This window comes from Onychomys torridus, chromosome 1, assembly GCF_903995425.1.
Source record: "Onychomys torridus chromosome 1, mOncTor1.1, whole genome shotgun sequence".
NCBI lineage: Eukaryota > Metazoa > Chordata > Mammalia > Rodentia > Cricetidae > Onychomys > Onychomys torridus.
In genome coordinates, this window is record NC_050443.1 from 166605966 (window position 1) to 166625866 (window position 19901).

Below are 19901 nucleotides of genomic sequence, written 5' to 3' on the forward strand. Positions count from 1 at the left end.
AAGTGCTTGATAGCTACTCGTGGCTAGTGGCTGTCATACTAACTAGCATGGTTCTGTTTTATGGACATTAATTAGGCATCACCTGGGCTGTAAGTTATTTCTGGTTTCCTGAGATTGTTTGATGTAATCTGAATGAGGGTCTTCACAGGACTGGCAGAGGGTTGTTTGGTCATGTATTTGAGTCTTCCATCCATCCATCCATCCATCCATCCATCCATCCATCCATCCATCCGTGATGGCTGGTGTTACTTGTCAATTCAATGGCATGTAGAATTATCTTGAGGATGGGCCTCTGAGCATGCCAGGGGATTATCATATGTCAGCCGAGGTAGAAGAACCACACACCATGGGCAGCACCATTCCCTGCCTGGGTCTTGTACCATGTGAGTACAAGGGAGCTGAGCAGCACACACTTACCCACCTATCTATCTATCTATCCATCCATCCATCCCCTTTATACATTTACTTATTTAACAAACAATGAGAACAAAATCTTATGTTTATTGTATGATGCAAAAGGCATATAAATGTTCCTTAACTATGGTGTAAGTTCACTTAACTTGAGTCATCTCTGCAACCCCCTCTAAAATTTTTACCTAATTTTGTTTTATTGAGTTAGGGTCTCATTCTACCACCCTAATTGGCCCAGAGCTCTCTAAGTAGACCAGACTGGTCTCAAACTTGCAGATATCTGCCTGTCTCCACCTCCTGAGTGCTGAGATTAAAGGTGTGAGTCACCATGCCTGGCCCCAAATGGCAGATTTGTGTCATGTTTCTTTCTGATTTTAAAAGATTAAATAGATTTTCAAAATTAAGTCAAGACTTCTTTTTCTCCCTTTCAAAACCTCATTTCCTTCCCTTTCCTACAGACAACGACTATCATGAATTTGATGTGTGATCCTTCCATATATTTTGGAACTTTTACTGCAAATGGATGTACCTACCAGCAATAGATAGGAGTACTTGATGTATTTTACATTTACATCTGCACGTGGTTTTATATGACACACATTATTATTCATTTCCTTTTATACCCATTCCATATTATATTTCTGTGATGTATCTATGCGGATACACTTCAAGCTGTAGATAATTTCATTGTATATCTCTACTATAGCCATTCTTTCCAGTGATGTGATTTAGTTTAGGACATTTCCTTTTCAGTCTTTGTGCTTGTAAAAGTTTTGGGTGGGCATTCCTGGGTAAGTGTCCTCGTATGATCTATGAGCTTCTCTCTAGAAGCAGGAATGGTACTAAGTATCCTAAAAGGGGCAGAAAATCACAAAGGAAAGATGGGCCTTCTGATACAGGCCTGTCATCCCAGCTACTTGGGAGGTTGAGGCAGGAGGATGACAGATTCAAGGCTTGCTTATGTTATAAAGTGAGCTCCAGGTTCAACTGAGGGAGGCCCTATCTGAAAATAGGTAATAATTTTAAAAAAGAACTTGATGATGTAGCTCAGTGGTAAAGTAGTTGTCTACCAAGAATGAGGCACTAGGTTCAATTCTCAATAACCTTCTGCCCCAAAGGAAATCAGTGTCCTGGGTTCAAGTCTTCACTTTGTACTTAGTAGGCATGTGGTCTTGGTCTTTGGCTTAGCCCCAGTAACTCCCTATTTTCTCAATGACAAAGTGAAATAGTTGTGAGAGGGATCCATGGATAAGTGGTTTCTCCTGAGCTTATGGCATGTGCTAAATAATGCCTAGCTATTATCCTAATTACTCTTTCTTAAGTATTTGGCATCAGCTTTTCTCTTATTAATCTCCAGGGGATCATTCATATCATATAGGTCAAATGAACTATGGTTCTGGAATTCCCACCGTGTTTCCTACTTCAGGTGCATCTCAGAGAGAAGAGGTTGGAATTCTTTGCCTGGGATGACTCTAGACTCCAGGCTTCAGAGAGGAGGGTGTCAGAGGTCAAGGGGTATACTTCTAAGTTAGAGAAGTTAGACAGGGCCAGAAGAATAAGCTTTTAGGACCAAAGAATCTGAGTTTGAATGAAATATATCACCTGACTCTCTGGAACCCAACAACACACATGTAGCCTGGTTTATCTTACTCCTGTACAAATCACCAAAAAAACCCAAGTTTTAGAGAGATTGATGTGGGGGGAAAGGGATGTGTGATCTTAGTCAGGGGACCTTTGAAATGGAATCCCTTGTGCTCTTAGAAAGTGATGGAGTATTAACGGTTGATGGAAGGCTAGGTAACTTTTCTGTTCAGAGATGTCCTGTATCTGTTTTTTAAGGTCTGTTTGTTATTGCCAAGAACTTCCCTTATCTCAGCAAACCCTAGAGTTGTTTGTCTTTTGTCCCGACCAGCGGGATCTTCAGCAGAAAACTAGAAGGGGGAATGGCGAATGAAAGGGACAGGAGACACAAAGAACTGACAGCAAGACAGTATTCTGATCAAGCTGCAAAAGTTTATTTCTCTCAGGTGGGTTTTATAGTAAGCAGATCAGGAAACTTTCTTTGGGAAAAGATCAGGGGACTGTTGAGTTGCCAAGCAACCCAACCAAGCAACCTAACCACAAAACATTGTTACTAATGGTCACTGTAGCAGAAAGATAAGGAAATGTTAAGTTATTTTCTAATAACTCAAGACTTGTCCAGGCATGTCAAAAGTTTTCTGGTTAGTGGCTCAATACTGGACAACAGAAACTTAACTCAGGCAGGCAATATGGCATGGCTCTTAAAATTGTCCTCGGCAGGCTTTCTCCACCATTACACTCCAAATTCCTTGAATTACGGAAGGAATATGGTCTCTGGGAACTGGGTTTTCTTCACAGCTCTTGTTCAGGTCACATCTCCTTATCAGTAAGGTGAAGATGGTGAATTGTAGAATCATTAAAAGGGATGGATACTATTTGTAAAAGAAAAAAATGGGACTGGCATGGAACAGTTGTTTAATAAATGATAGCTGGTAACTTGGAGGGTAGCTATGGCTGCAGAGACGATAATGCTGGTGTGAAGCCCAGTGCCCGGGGGCAGCACAAGTCTGTGTGAGTGGCAGAGTGACTGCATGTGTAAATAAATGGAATACAGCTGCTTCTTTGGTCCCCCAAGGCTTACTGATTTTGAAGCTATCCGCTCCCTTTCCATGCACCTTCTCCCTTTTCTCAGAAGCTGGCAGGTTCCCTTCCCCATCTAGCGTCTCTTCTCTCTTCCTCCTCAGCTTTTGTCCCCCTTCTTGTCCTGATCTCCAGGCTATATTCTCAAACATTGCTTCACTCTGAAAGGTCTCATTCCCTGTTAAGTCTTCAGGACCACCTTTGTGAGGGTGAAAGTCAAGATGATTTCTGTAGACTCTGCTGCATCCTGCTCTCAGGTTTCTCGGCACTTACATGAATGCCGAGGACGTCCTGTTATGAGGATGTCCTGTTGATTCTTTCAGCCCGGACACCCTCTTCTGCCGGCACTGCTTCCTCCCTGGCCTGCTGTGAACATTTATGGGGTGGCGGCTTCTCTAAGATCCATAGCTTCAAATGCAAGAACCACTCTGGCTCCCCCGTCCTTCCTCCATTCCAGCCAGTTGCTGACCACCTCAGTCCCATTTACGTGCACTCTTGCATCTGTCTCCAGCCTTTTACATTGTTCTCCCTGCCCTCACTAGGCATGGTCTTTATTCAGATCCACTCTGTGATCTGAGAGCACCTGAGACAACACACTTCTAGAAGAAAATATTAGAACATCTATACAATTTGTGTATGCACTTTAATCTCAGGCTTTGAAATGCTCTGACTTATATATGTTTCACAGTATAAATAACTCATCAGAAGCAGCACAGAGATGATATATCATGTTGTTAATATAAGGATAATGTTAACACCAAGAAACCACTATAGCTACCTACTGCCTAGAATTAGTGATAGACTCGCCCTTTGTCCTTAGAGACACACGCAGTCCTCTTTTCTAGTCTAGCAAGCTGTTATAGCACTTCTTGCATACCCACTGGCTCAGGCCACCTTGGACTGTTCCCTGGATACTCTTAAATTATGATGTTCTCACTCCTGTCCATACCTTGCTTTGAATTGTTCTCCTTTTTCATGTAGTGGCTGAGAACAAGGAAAACACACATTTCCCCCCCAATCTGAACCTCCCTGTTTGGGTTTGGAGCCAGTCAGTTCCAAGCTTGTTCCCCACTGCTCTCTAGCTTCACTTTGGAAAGGCACCACTCTTCTTAGCTTCATCCTCCTCATCTGGAACACAATGTCTAGTTTGTAAAATAGCACACACTGAGTGTACGCTGCACCTGGCATGTCTATGATACTGGTTTTGTGTGAGGGGTGGATTGGCTTCTCTTACTATTTTTCTCCCCTAGTATGGTTTGCCCAGTTTCCTCAAATTGTGATATTGTTTAGGGAATTGAGTATGCCATGACTTGCAGTCACTAATAAGCTTTGTGTTAGCCGGATCCCTGCCCACCTGTCTCACAGCATTGGTATCTGTCATTAAGTGGGATTGTGCACTCATATTACAACCCAACAGTATAATAAAAAAACAATGCAAAGCAGTTGAAGGTAAAATTATTATCTTTGTTTTTGGGGGGAGGTTGAGACAGAATTTCTCTGTGTAGTTTTGGTGCCTGTCCTGGATCTAACACTGTAGACCAGACTGTCCTCAGACTCACAGAGATCCGCCTGGCTCTGCCTCCCAAGTGCTGGCATTAAAGGCGTGTGCCACTGCTGCTCGGCTGTAAAATTATAACCTTTACACTAGATGTCATGTGCCACAATGCCAACATAGGTGTTGCCAGGAAAATGTTAGACTCATATTCAAAGTCAATGACAAGCCAGGATCTGGTAGGAAGAGAACAGATTAAACAAAGCAGAAGTGTGGATGAAAGAGAGTGTTGAAGATCCAGGAGCTGGAAAGAGATTTGCAAGGAATTAATGAAGCCTTTGAATATTTCTACTGAAAGAAATCTTTTAAAAATACTCGGCCAGAGTACTTAAATGAAACACGAAAAGCATTAACCATAAAAGAAATTATAGCTAAATCTTACTACACTAAAATTAAGACCGTCTGTTCCTTCAGGGAAATCATAAAGAAAGTTAAGGCATAACATTTATCTCTCCAGCATATATAAACAATTACAGATCAATAGTGGAAAGCTACTCTGCAGTAGAAGAGGGAAATGACATCTGAAGAGACATTTCTCAATGGCTTCCTGCTGCCTGTAATTGAGGACAGAGTCACCTGCACATCCTTAGAGACACCCAACGCTCTCCTGTCTAGTACTGTGAGGCTAGAAGAAGAAACAAAAATGGGGAATAAGCTTAAAAAAAAGTTTAACATTGTTTTATACTCAGGGAAATGAAGTCTACAACCATATGAAGACATCATTTTAGGGATAAGAGTGAAGATGTCCATATTAGTTATCTATAGGTTCACTGGAAATTGCTACAAATATCTAATAGCTAGAAATAACACAAATCTGATAAAAGTTCATGGTTCATTGATTATTAGAACATGACTATTAGCAAATTTCTTAATTATTTGTTCCAAGTCATACATTGCTATAATTACACTATAAATTCTGTTATGAGGCAGTTTTAAAAATAAATTATTGTTATTTTGGTTTTATGAAACAGGGTTTCTCTGTGCAGCTCTGGCTGTCCTGGAACTTGCTCTGTAGACCAGGCTGGCCTCAGACTCAGAGATCCACCTGCCTCTGCCTCCTGAGTGCTGGGACTAAAGGTGTGCGCCACCGTCGCCTGACTCAAAAATTACTTTTAAGCCTAGGGTTAGTGGCACAGACCTGAATCCCAGCCATTTACATGGCTGAGGCAGTTGGATCCTGAATTTAAGGTCTGCCTGGGCACTTTAGGGAGATGGTTCTCAACATACAAAGAGGGCCAAGGGTGCAGTTCAGTAGCAGGTGCTTGCCGTCTAGGCTTCAAAGCCCAGGTTTAATCTCTAGAGTTAGAGCAAACAAACTTACAATAACAAAGGTCCAATGAAATCTTTATTATATATGAAGTTTTCTTATTTCATTTTAGTCCATTCTTTAAAAACACTTGCATTTTTAAAGTAAAACAATAGTCATCTAGGCATGTATTCTTCAGTTTCAGCTTTGCTTTCTCTGAGTGATTGAGTGACTTATTATTTTTTGTTGTGTTGTTTTGTTTTTGGTTTTTCGAGACAGGCTTTCTCTGTGTAGTTTTGGTGCCTGTCCTGGAACTTGCTCTATAGATCAGATTGGCCTCACAGAGATCCACCTGGCTCTGCCTGTGCTGGGATTAAAGGCGTGTGCCACCACAGCCTGGCCATGACTTGTTTTAAACAAATTCTTTTCCCTGTTAGCTGCTTCTTGTCTCTGTGTGCTGAATTCCCCCAAGGAGATTCTTTTAGAGCACAGCTTCAAAGACCTGTTTTAGCCCTTTAAAAAAGAGTAAAGCAACCCCCCAACAGTTCCCTGCATATCTTAAGGGTTTGAGTGTGTGTGTGTACCCTTGGAGGCCAGAAAATGGTGTTGAATCCCCCAGAACTGGAGTTACAAGTCAGTTGTGAGCTATCTTTTACCTTTTACCAGTGCTGGGATCCAAATTTGGATCCTCTGGTACAGCAAATGCTCTTAACCACAGTCGTCCATATAGCCCCCAGGGGAAATCTCTAAACAGTCAATTAAATTGAATTAAAACACAATCCACATGATCAAACACATCCCACTTTCTCTCTTTCAACTTTTCCCTTGCCCCTCAGCCATCTTTCCTTCCCAACTTTATATATATTTTTTAAACCCATGGAGTCCCCCAGTGCAGTCAGTTTGGCCATAGCTGCAGGGCCAACTGAAGCATGGGTGGGGACCACATCACTGAAGAAGACTGAGTCTTCTCCCAAATGCCATCCAGTGCTGACAGCAACCTGAATGTGTGAAATTTTCAGACAAGCAAGAACAACTGAAAAATGAAATGAGTCTGCTAAAACATTACCCACCCTGGAAGACTGAGAACTATTAAAAAAGATCCCAGGGCTTGGGACTGAACTGTTCTCATCCTCCTGGTGATCTGACCCTTATCCATGAACCCCTTTTGATTCTCCCCGCCCCTTTTCTATTACTTTGTGTTTAGAATCTATGAGGATTGGGACCCAGTAATTCTCTTCTTGATACCAAGATTTATAGGAACAAAATTCCCAAGAGGAGGCACCATGTGAGATATTACCATAAAAAAAACCCAAAAAAACAAGCAAGCAAGCAAGAAGCAGGCAAGCAAGGGAACAAGCAGCAAACAAACAAAAATCATTTATTAAGATGATGAACTATGGGCATCATTTATGGAGGCTGATGAACTTGGATGCCATCAGTCTAACAAGAGCATCAGTAACAACTATCTTCCCCGTGTCAAATTCCTGCATAGCATTTGGGTACATTTTAGAAACAATTCCCTAGGAGACAATGGACACATTTCAAATGGACTGATTTCAAAGGGCCTTATCTATTAAATCTTTCCTTTGATAGCAAAGGTGTTTTCTGGCACATAATTGTACATATTCTTATTACTTCTGTTATTATGGTTACTAATATACAAGACATACCTGGTGTCTCTCCTGTGGCCCACCAACTAGATGTCACCTCTACTGCCAAACCTGTCCATGCCTTTGGGGACCTGGCATACCTTAATCTTTATAATGAGCTGTTTGCTTTTCCTTTGCTGGACAGCAAACTATCCATTTCAGACTTTTGTATATTGGTGTGAATCTTGCATAGATAAATACTTACTTGCCCTGGATTTCTCTGGATTTATTTTCTTAATGGTTTTAAGAAAAGTCAATACTATTGTGCTTTAATAATAGAAAATTCCTCATAACGACTGCTAAGTAAGGTTCAAAGGGGAATCAGGCAAACGGCCTGAGCCACCAAAGGGCAGGCTGGTCTAGGGAACTATCTACAGTGTGCAGAAGTTCAGAAACATTTGTTTGTATTTTGTAAATAAAATCCTTTACAAAGAGACCCTTCTTAAAAATTTGTGCTGGCTTTATCAGAAACATTTTTCCTATTGTTATAAACATGGTGAAGGTCAGAGCATGCAAATTTCTCAAATGCTTCGTAAGACATGTAATCATCCACATCGAAAGCCAAGACCCGCGATGTAATGGACTAGTTTTCTGCTCACAGGGAGCGAGGCTGTGTAATTCTGTTTCATATCCAATTCTAGCATCTTGTACTTCCTCCAGAGGGCTTTGCCACTTCATGACATCATAAACAAGATAGGCCCAGGGTTCAGTTTTGCCGACATTTCCCTTATAAAGCCAATAAACAAGAAAGCCTCTAGACACCAGCATTATTTTTCCTTTTCTAAAGCCATGAAGAATGTAATATGTTTACAGAGTTTTTAATTCATTTCCCTACTAATGAAAACAGGCATTTTCAGATACATTAGGCAGTGTTCTGGACTTGCCTTCATATGGCGGGGGGAGTAATTTGTTTTAAAATTAATTCTAACTTTGTACCTTATTAAGAGTTGTGAATGGTTGTTTCCAGGTTCTGGCTATTACAAACAATGGTGATATGAACATAGCTGAGCAAATGCCCTTGTGGTATGATTGAGCATTCCTTGGGTATATGCCCAAGAGTGCTACAGCTAGGTCTTGGGGGAGATGTATTCCCAATTTTCTAAGGAAGTGCCATATTGATGTCCAAAGTGGCTGTACAAGCTTGCATTCCCACCAGCAGTGGAGGAGAGTTCCCCTTGCTCCACATCCTCTCCAGCATAAGCTGTCTTCTGTATTTTTTATCTTAGCCACTCTGACAGATGTAAGGTGGTATCTCAGAGTCATTTTGATTTGCATTTCCCAGATAATTAGGGATGTTGAGCAATTCCTTAAATGTCTTTCAGCCATTTGAACTTCCTCTGTTGAGAATTCTGTTTAGTTCTATAACCCATTTCTTAATTGGAGTGTTGGGCATTTTGATGTCTAATTTCTTGAGTTCTTTATATATTCTGGATATCAGCCCTCTGTCAGATGTGGGGTTGCCCTTCAACTGAAGAATGGATAAAGAAAATATGGTACATATACACAATGGAGTACTACTCAGCAGAGAAAAACAATGACATCATGAGGTTTGCAGGCAAATGGATGGATCTAGAAATATCATCCTGAGTGAGGTAACCCAGACTCAGAAGGACAAACATGGTATGTACTCACTCATAGGAGGATACTAGATGTAAAACAAAGATGACTATAGTGCTACACAACTCCAGGGAGGCTACCTAGAAAACGGGACCCTAGGAAAGACACAGGGATCACCCAATGACAGAGAAATGGATGAGATCTACATGAACAACCTGGACGACAGTGGGAGTAATGAAGGGCAAGATTTGAGGGAAAGAAAGCTTAGGGGAGCAGGAGATCCCAGCTGGATCAAGAACAGAAAGGGAGAATGAGGAATAACAGACCATGATAAATGAAGACCACATGAGGACAGGAATAGGCAGAGTGATCGAGAGGTCCCCAGAAATCCACAATGATACATCCTCTGTAGACTGCTGGCAATGGTCGAGAGAAAGCCTGATCAGACCTAGTCTGGTGATCAGATGACTAAACACCCTAAAGGTCGTGTTGGAACTCTCATCCAATAAGTGATGGAAGTGGATGCAGATATCCTCAGCCAGGCCCCAGGTGTCCAACTGTCGAGAAGGAGGAGGGACTGTAAGAGCATGAATTGTTGAATCCAAGATTGCAAAAAGCACAGGGACAAATAGCCAAATGAATGGAAGCACATGAATTATGAACCAAAGGCTGTGGAGCAGCTTAAGACTTACCCTTGCATTTTCATACTGATATGATCAGTGTGCACATGCACATTCAAGTAGTGTTGTCAGAGCCAATTAATTTGAATAAATTTACAAGTCATATGAATTTCAAAAATGTGTCTGAAACAGAACTATTAGAAACATTCAATGAGGAGATCAAGATTGCCCATCAAGTAATTTCCCGAGCCGTGCACAGGTAGACACAATGAAAAACTGAGTTCACAGTGCCAAGCCTCACAGCACCAGCATGCAATATGCAGAGTGCAAGCTCCACTCACTGGAAGGTGCTATTCTCAGAACAAATACAGCCGAACCTCTGTTGAAGAATACTGTAAAATTCAGGCTGCACTGAGAGTTGCCGCTATAATTGCAATCGGCAAAATTACTGAGCACCCAAAATGAGTGGGACACGAGAATAGGTATGAAGAACCCAGAGAGCTCCATCACAGCTCTGTCCCCTGGTTCACAAAGTTCAAGTGTGGGGGTTAGGACCGTACATGATGCCCGTTAACATTCAGAAAATCAGCACGTTTCTGTGTATTCTGTGTAAGAGGTATTTTTAGAAGCAGTGGCTGTAGGATTTTTATTTCCTAATTCACTGTATTTTCAACCTGCCAGGTAAGCCTAGAATGAAGAGACCACACACATCTGTCCTTGGAGGATTTGGTACTCAAGAGTCCACATGGGTGGGTTTTGCCCTGGGGTGCGGGGCAGATCAGTGTGCCTCTTTACCCAGGATGAAAGCTGCCTGCTTCCTGTGCATCAGCTAGTTCACTGAGGTGGGGTGGGAGGGGGGGGGGGGGGGGGAGGGGGAGGAGAAGCAAATATCCCTAAAATTTCCCTAACTCTTGCCCAGGCAAGTGGATGGTTCCAGGGTGAGCAGAACCAAGCACTGGCCTTTGCCAAACACAGACTGGCACGGAAACAGAATAAATTAGTTCCTCTCAGTCAGTTACTGCTTCGAGTAGGCGAGCCGAGGAAGAAGAGGCACTGAGGCGCATGTTGAATGTGAACTACCTTCTGTTTCCAGCCAAAGATGCAAAACAAAAGACAGAATATAAACAGTGATCAAAAAACTACAGCTGGGGAGGTGAAGGAGACCCGTGAGCAACTCCACCTCTTCCTCCAAATCGTCGCTACTATATACTCACTCTTATTAGCACACACTGCTCACAATGCAGATTTTTAACTTACTGTCAGGTCAACTACACATACCTGAGGTCTGACTGAGAGCTTGTCTGGAGTTTGCAGTTGAGGTTGTGAACTGCCACCAAGTGATGATAGCATTATTTGAGGTTAGAAGTGTAGTTAATTTTTTCAATCCTTTCCTTTTTCATGTGGTATATGTACTGTGTATTCTGATGTGTATGCATGTTTGAATGTATTTGGTTGCACACGTGTGTGCAGCATATGTGGACATATATGGACACACCTGTGGAGTGCCTAGGCTGAAGTTGGTGGTCTTCCTAGCTCACTCTCCACTTCATTCATAGAGGCAGAGTCTGTCAGTTGAACCCAGAGCTCCCTGATGACAGTCTAGCTAGCCATCTCATGCAGGATTTCCTGTGTCTGCTTTCCCAGCGCTAAAATTACACAGATGGGCTACCCCACCCATTCTGGGAACTGCCAAGCTGTCTCCCTGGCCTTTATTATTTCTCAACAGTGCACCTAGCAAATCTAGACAATACACTGCATGGTTATCCACTGTAGTCTAGCATGGGCATAGTGTGGTTAGTCTCAAGATTAGCTCAGTCAAAGAGGAAGCTAGTCTTTTAGTATGAATAGTCTAGCTTTATTCCAGTAGGGCTGTTCATAAAATAACTTAAAGACTAAAGCATGCTGCCAAGTAATGTTGATGCGCACTATAAAAACTCTGAATAAATAAGAAACGAAAACCTAAAGACGCAACCATTTGTTGGAGAGGAAATAAAGCATTTATGATTTTTCTTATGATGTTTCATTGACATACGGAGCTGCTAACCAAGTGATAAATTAATTGACTGGGTTTAAAGAGAAATGGATGTGGCTTAATGAAGAGGGACAGGCTATGTATTATGAGACAGCTGGTTCTGCTACTGCTGGCTTATGGAGACAATACACATCGGACAGCTAATGAGTCTCTGTTGCATAAGATAGATTTTCTTTATAATAGAATTGCATGCTTTGTCTCTAAATGGGTTATTATACACACCATTGCACAATGTTTGAAGAGCTTGGTTGGACCTTGTAGAGGGTTAGGAGAGAAATAAATTGGAAGACAATCGTGCTTAAGACTGTCAATCCATCAAACTCCTCATATCTATCTAAATTACCAGCACATTCTCCCCAAACACAAATTTGTATGATATACATGGTTAGACTGTTAATGATGATCAGACATCACTAGTTCACCAGTTAGGTTTTCCTCTGTAAGTATAGACCCAAATCCACACACCGAAACCTGGTAGTCAGTACGCCCCCACCCCCAGTCCCCTGCACCACTACCCACCATGGCCACACGCTTCCTGCTTCCCTCTGTGTCCGCACCTGAGTTTCTTTGGCATTTCTTCTGCCCTCCGCAAACACACATACTATCACTTCTCTTGGGTGATTTAATTCTCATTTTGAATAATAGTTGGTTTTCCTGGAAGTTCCCTCACTTCTCCACACCTCTGGGCCCCCACTGTCCAATTGTTTACTTCCTTTTCGTTTTCTTTTCTATTTTCTTTCTTTTTGAAGATTTGTTTTCACACTGTGTGCATGAATGTTTTGCCCGTGTGTGTGTGTAGGTGCCCTGTGCGTGTATGGCTGATACCAGTAGAGTTCAGAAGAGGGCGCTGGACTCCCTGAGACTGATTGGTTGTAAGCAGTCACGTGAGTGCTGAAGCTGCGTCCTCTGTCAGAAGTGCTCATAAACACTGAGCCATCTCTCTAGCTCCTGTTCAGCTGTTCTTTAGGACAAATCCATTATGACTCATTTTATAACTCTGAGAAACAAAGCTGGATGTGGTGGGAATCAGTGTTGTTCACTCTGCATCAAAAGATGGGAACAAAGGCAGGGCCAACTCAGACAGTGCAGGAGAAGAGACAGAGCGATTGAGTCGTCTTTTCCCTAGACATTTATTTTGTGATGGCTTTGGGCCTGATTTACCTTCTGGCTTGATTGGTTCTTTTATTGAAGTTATTGAGTAGTCCTCTGGAATTTTGTAGCCTAGTTTGACCCCAATTCCCTGCCCTCTCCATGCAATAGTGTGTCTCAAAGCCGCCAGAATAATAACAGGGAATGTGATTCCTGGGTAGCATAGCTATATGCTTGGGGAAGGACTTTGGACATTATTAATCCCCATTGACTCTGACGTTGCCTCCTTTGAAGTGAAGTAACAGCATTTGCTTCCTCCAAACTTCCTTCTCTGTCTCTTGACTCCCAGCTGAGCACGGGTAATTGAAAAACATTACACATGGGAAATAGTTCATGGTCCTTGGAGTCAGAAGATCTTTTCAGTCAAGACATCATTCTATCCTGAACCAGATTGCTTCCTCTTCATCATCGTGGGGTTCTTTACTTTTCAGCCCTCTGTGTGTCTGGAAGAAAGCGAGGTGAGCTGAAAGAAATGAACAAAACAGCTTCATGGGCTTCTCCACATAGGTCTCAGCCTCTCCAAATTGAATCTTGGAGCCTTGTCAGAAGTGTTATTTTTCCAACAGAGAAGGTGTTAAGAGGCTATAGGAAATAAACTCACTGCCTGACGCCGTCCTCTTTGCTTGCTCTATCTATTTACTGCGAAGACTCTATTGGAAGGTGTGACAGGAGGGGTGTATGACAAAGGAAAATCACCCCTCTCTAATTCTATTTGTCTGTGTTCTCCTTAATATGGGCTTCAGGGTTTCCTTGTCATTTCTGGAATAATGTCTTACAAGGCAGCTTTTTGTTGGTTTGGTGTATGTGTTTATTGAGATGCTTAATTCCATTCACTGAATTTTGAAGCCGCAAACACTAGTCTGTAGATGGAACTATATTTTTATAATAAAAATTTCTCAAATTTGACCAGCAGAAAGAAAAAAACCTAAATAAATGGTAACGATGCCATGATAATGGATTTTTTACTATTTTAAAAATGGATTTTGCATGCTCCAGTAAAAATAGATCATTGGATAGCAATAGCAAGGTTACATAGCTCTAGGTGGAAATCAGTTTCCAGTTGACTGGATGTTTCATTTAACACGAGGGCTTGTACTTATCATGGTTTTCCCTTTAGTACAATTACTTCCAGGAAACTAGAGTGCTCGGCGGCTGATGAGCACACACAAGCCTTTGGTAGTACTTGTTCCATTTCCCCGACTCTATGCACATGAACATCTGGAACAGGGACATGATACTGCAACACACCGTGTTCGAGTGCAACACCTTTAGTTTCAGGACCTGAAAATGCATCATCAGTGATTCAACTCTAGGCTCCCAATGAGAATTCTGTACTGTGTAGTGCTGAATAAAGCTGGGAAAAGCTAGTGCAGTTTTCCTTCCTGGAAATGCCTTTCTCTTAGTCCTGGAAATACGCTTGCCCTCATTTTCCTGGGATTTCCATCCATTCCGGGAGCCACTTTCTTATCTCCTCTCTCCCCATATCCTCACGTTTCTTGAGGTACTGTCTTCCATGTGTGTTACTATTGGTTCCCCATGTCACTGCAGCCAGCCCGAGAGAGATCAGCCGGTGACCGACTTCAGTTTGCCTTGGGTTTGTTTGAGGTTCTCTGGTTTCTTCTCTTGGTCTCACTTGATGGCCATCACACTCTCTTCTGTTTCTAAGGCATCTGCTTTGCTTGGCTTTGCGGGGCTCCGTGTTGTAGTTAGAGTTTTCCTGCCTGGCCCAGTCAGGACAAATCTCTCTTACCCGCCAGTCCCACAGTTGCTCAGACCCAACCAAGAAAGCACACAGAAACTTACATTGTTTAGAAACTGTATGGCCGTGGCAGGCTTCTTGCTATCTGCTTCTTCTATCTTAAATTAACCCATTTCTGTTAGTCTATACTTTGCCACATGGCTAGTGGCTTACCAGTGTCTTTACATGTTGCTTTTCATGGCGGCGGCTGGAGAGAGACACCCAGAATTCTCTTCTCTCTTGTCCCGCCTATACTTCCTGCCTGGCCACTGGCCAATCAGAATTTTATTTACACAGAGCGATATCCACAGCACCGTGTTGTTCTCCTTCAGTGGTTTCTCCCTCGCTCTGTTCCATGCCCACCCATGTGTCCTGTTATCTCAGGGAGCTGGGTGCTCTGGTCCAGCTTGCCCTTGGCTTCCCAATTCTGGGCTGTATTTTCAGCCCCTTGGTCCAGGCTCAGTGTGAGCAGCTCTGTCTGCTTAGTAGCCCTGGGACATCTATTCCTCTTCCAGCTTCTTTCTGCTCCCTCCATCACCATGACCCTCCCTTCCCCCATGCAGGGATGGACACCAAAGACTCAAAAGTCATTGAGTTCCTGCCTTCCACACTTGTCGGATCACTCACCAAAGCCCACGGATTCCACCCCAGTAATATCTCCATATCTATCTGCGCTTCCTCCTAAGGTACCCGAGATTCAGCTTTCCCTGTCTTCTGTCTGCCCTGAGGCCCTGGGTCTGTTGCTCTTTCTGCTGCTCTTTACCTCTGAAGACAGCCCAGGCATGCTCATTCCTGGCTCCCAACTACTCAAAGATGTGCTTCCCAATACAGCTTAGACTCCCTAGGATCCAGGCTCTTCTCTCTTCTTCCTGACTTGTCCCCCAGACTTACTGTTGTGAGGTAACTCCTTCTGAGGCCACATGAACTCTTAAAGCCACACCCGGTTCTACCATGGGATTTTGGCCTAAAAATAATCTCTTCTCTCTTTGAATGGAGAAAGTGTCTACTCATGTTTAGAGAGGACGTTCAAATGATGTTTCCTAAGCCTTCCCCCACCTCCTGTGGTAGTCACTGGACCCTACAACACTGCCCTGTGATTGTAGATAGAGACTGACATCTTGTTTGTCTTGTTCCTTGTCACGTGACTCCAAGTGTTGGGCGTATTCTAGGTCTGTGACAGGTGCTGATCTGACAGCTTCAGAGTGAATGCAATCAGTGTACAACTGTCAAGTGGCATCGAAGGTTCCTGAACCATGGGTCCTGTGGGGGAAAGTCCCTTCTCTTGTTTGGATGGGCTATTTAATCTCTGCTCCCGGTTCTGCCTTCCTCAGGAAAAGGAGAAGCTGTATGTGGAACTGAAGCACATCTTGGCCCGGCAGCCCGGCCCGGAGGCTGCGGAGCAGCTGCAGATCTACCGGCACACACTGCGGGAGAGGACCAAGCAGCTGAAAGTAAGCGGCAGGCCCTGCTCTCCCTTGTTGGGACAGCTGCCTTGAGGCTACTCCTGGGCTGCTCAGTGAGTCGGGCTCCCACCAAGCCAGCGTTTCTCAGAGTTCTTTAGACTCCAGTGATCTCAAAAGGAGGAGAATGAGCATGGCGGAAGGAGCTGAGGAAGGATGGTAGCAATGTAATGGAGGAAGGTCACAGAATGATTTAGACAGCTCAGATGGTGGAAAAGAACATTAAACGCCATTGCCAAACCGAAGCACATTACTACACCAAAACAGCTTTCTGCTACTCCTTTCCAACCATGATACGTGTTTGCGAAGCACCAGCTGGTCCCTGGGGCCCTGCTTCATGTCCACTGATCACATAGACAGTCATGAAAGGCAGATAAAACCATGCAAAATTTTTGTTGGCCAAACTCCCTTCCAAGTAACACCAAAGCCTTTGTTGGAGACATGGAAGGTTTTATTATTCTGTGTGCCTCTTGAAAGCTTTCTCCAACACTGTATATCTTCAGACTGTATTTTCAGCTTTATCTCCTGAGCGAGCAATCACAACTCTTAGATACCAGAGAAACTTTGTGCTCACATGCGTCTGTGATGTTGTGTGCAGCTCAGCTAACTTCTGGCATTTACCTGCCCCATGAGGGTGATAATCTGTATCTTCTATTGGGGATAAAATAGGTGACGCCCTATTAGTGTGGGCTTAATCTTTGTATAAACAAAATGTTATAATGTTGTGTCCTTTAGGTAAAAAGGACAGATGAAGCCAATCTAATTAAAATATTAATTTTCAAATGACTGTAAGAGCTCATTTCATGTGAGGACCCAGAGACATAATTTGAATTTTGCAAAAGGCACATGGTTTTGATTACTTTTGTTTCTTGAAACAATTGAATATTTCAAGCAACAAAATATTTTTCTTCTTGTATTCTCAGGGTGAGTATAAATTAGAAAAGTATACGCCTCCTTTGTCTTCTCCACAGTTGGCTCTGGATAGTCCGAAATGGCTCCCCACGGGGTGGTATATTACAGCAGCCTTTACCTCAGGAAACCCTTGTCTTCAGCTCAGAATAAAATGCAACACCTTGCAGCAGAGGGACCGGGGTTATTCTGAGCAAGTCCCACAGAGCAATGCCATTATCAAAACAGGGTCTTTGTTGCCAAGAACCAAACCATGGAGACAGGTTTTCTTTCAACATGAAAGTCATGTTCTTCAGTGCAGCCAACATGGCCATAATCATATTCACAACAATTAAAAGGAAGTAGTTCAGAAGCATATAAACAGGCAAAATGATCATCTCGCTTTTATGAATACCTTCACAACAATGACTGCATGCCCCTTAGAACAATGGGCTGCCTTTTCTTGCCTGGATTCTGGAAGGGAGCACACCCGAGTATGGCCATACTTTATGCCCTGTTTAGATGAGTACACCCATTCTCTAGTGTGGCTCATACCTCTTAGCACTCACTTAACCCAGCCATGGAGAGAGGTGGGGGTCGGGTTTCCCATTACAGCCTCTCTCTTGCATTAAGGTCTTGCATTGAACATTAAGGCCCAAGATCCCTGCTACTAAGAGCTAAAGTGTCCCACTGCTGAGACACAGAGTGAGCCTGGGAATAGTTCCGGAGAATGCAATGAAAAGAATGATAGACATTTAGCAGAACAACCACCCTGGCAAACACATAAATTGAAAGTCTAGTTGGTGGTGGTGGGGAGATGCTTTCAGAAGGGCTCTTACCTCAGTCCTCAGAATCTCACTCCCTAGTGGTATTTTCTTTTGAATATATTTTAAAGGGCTGGGAGCTATCCTAGACGGTGTGTCTGGGAGTATTTCTGTCTCCACTCATCATAGTCCCTGAAACACATTATACCATTCATCTGGACCCATTTGAATGTTGCTGCTAGCTCTCCTTTTAAGTAGGGCATGATATTTAATTTCTGTGTGTTACTTGACTACAAGTCAGTGGTCCCCACCTGATTCACATCCATGTACAGGCCCTTGCCTGTGGAAGTGTGCAGTTGAACTGGACAGTGGTCTGCACCTTTAGCCCCTGGGATGACTGTTAGCTGGTTAAAACAGATGTCCCTGCCCACCCTTCACCGATGCTGCTTCACTTGCTGTTTGTCAGGTTCTGTCATCAGAGTTGAATATGTACGAGTCCCAGAGCCAGGAGTACAAGTACGAGATCGAGAGGCTTGGCAATGAACTGGTGACTTTGAAGAAGAAATACCTGGCTCAGAAACGCAAAGAACTCATTCAGAAGTAAGACCCAGTCAAATACTTTAGGCTTGTTGTGCCTGCTATCTGCTTATTTAAGAAAACATTTGAGGAAGCTGGAAGTGGTGGTGTGCACCTTTAGTCCTAGCACTTAGGAGGCAGAGGCAGGCTGATTTCTGTGAGTCCAAAGCAAGACTGGTCCACATAGATAGTTCCAGGACAGCCAGGGCTGTGCAGTGAGACCCCATGTCAAAAGAAAAACAATTTTTGATGAGTTTCTCAGAGCCAATCTCAGTAGGGTAAACTGAGTCATGGGGCAAACAACCAGAAGTCCATAACACAACAAAATTGATGTCTTATCTAACGATCTCTCCTCCCTTAGCAACCTAACAGGGAATCCACCAATACTTGCTTATTGATGGACTGAACATGGGGCAGATGGGAGAGGGGGTGCACCTTACCCTGCTGCACACACTCTCCTCATGGTTTGCCAACAACCAGGCAATAACTGTTTGCAGATGAGACTCAATAACCAGCCTTCTTTAGGCTGAAGCTTGTTCACAGTTAAAACCACAAGTACTTCTGCAGAGGGGGCAGGGCTTGCTAAGGTTGCTGTCTCTCTGAATGCAGGGCACAGCTGTGACTGGGGACACATGCTATGTTTTAGACATGACTGTCTCTGAGATCCATGTTGGCGGTTGACTAGAGTATTTGTGGTGTTGGTCTCCACTTCTCTTCCAGGAGACAAGGACATGAAGACGCAAATGCTGAGCCTGGCATTTTGGGTTTTGGGTGCCCATATGCTGGGAAGCAAATGTTCTTTTTGCCTTGCCACTGTCCCAGCGAGTAGGGCAGGAGCCCAGTTGAGTCAGGAAGTTTGAATCTTGGTCTGATGGTGTGGCCTTGCCAAAACTAATCCAGCTAATTCTACAATGACTCCCATTATGGGTTGAAAGTCATATTTGGTATTTCATCTGCATGGACATCTCGGGGACAGGCTGAAATATGGCTTGAGTGCATCTGCCTACAATCCGTTAGCAGCAAACAGCATATAAAGTAACTGGATGCAAATTCATTTGCCAGTAAAAATCTGCCCTTCTTGTAAATCAGAATATTCCCCTGGTCCACATTTATATGCTAACTTCTGGGAGTGAAATACTGCCATGATTTAGAGAAGTCTGTCTTCCTGTGTGGGTCTTGTGACTCTCTGCATCTGTAGTGAGATTGATTAAATATGCAGGTTTCCCAGCCCCACTTCTGGATATTTGGATTAGCTTCAGAAATTCACAACTTAAAGCTTCCTGGGTGGTTTTCAGTCACATTGACATTTCAGGATGAGAGAGAGAGAGAGAGAGAGAGAGAGAGAGAGAGAGAGAGAGAGAGAGAGAGAAAGAAGAAGAAGAAGAAGAAGAAGAAGAAGAAGAAGAAGAAGAAGAAGAAGAAGAAGAAGAAGAAGAAGTAGGAGAGGGGAGAGGGGAGAGGGGAGAGAGTGAGAGAGGAGAGTAACCATGCAGGGCAAAGGAGTCTGCAAGTGGAAACATTGGGGTTAAACTGGGTCGCATGGTGAGCAAGCAGATCAGTTCACACCACCTCTAGGTCCCATGGTGAGTGAGCACATC

General features: G+C 43.3%; 1 protein-coding gene across 1 annotated transcript in view; it reads left to right on the forward strand.

Moving 5' to 3' along the window:
• The window catches only part of Cfap58 (cilia and flagella associated protein 58), a 101064-nt gene that overhangs the window by 77513 nt on the left and 3650 nt on the right, over nucleotides 1-19901 (forward strand). The window contains exons 16-17 of the mRNA XM_036176953.1: nucleotides 15947-16066; nucleotides 18194-18327. Coding sequence (XP_036032846.1) covers nucleotides 15947-16066; nucleotides 18194-18327 — 254 coding nt within the window. The remainder of the gene's footprint in view (nucleotides 1-15946; nucleotides 16067-18193; nucleotides 18328-19901) is intronic.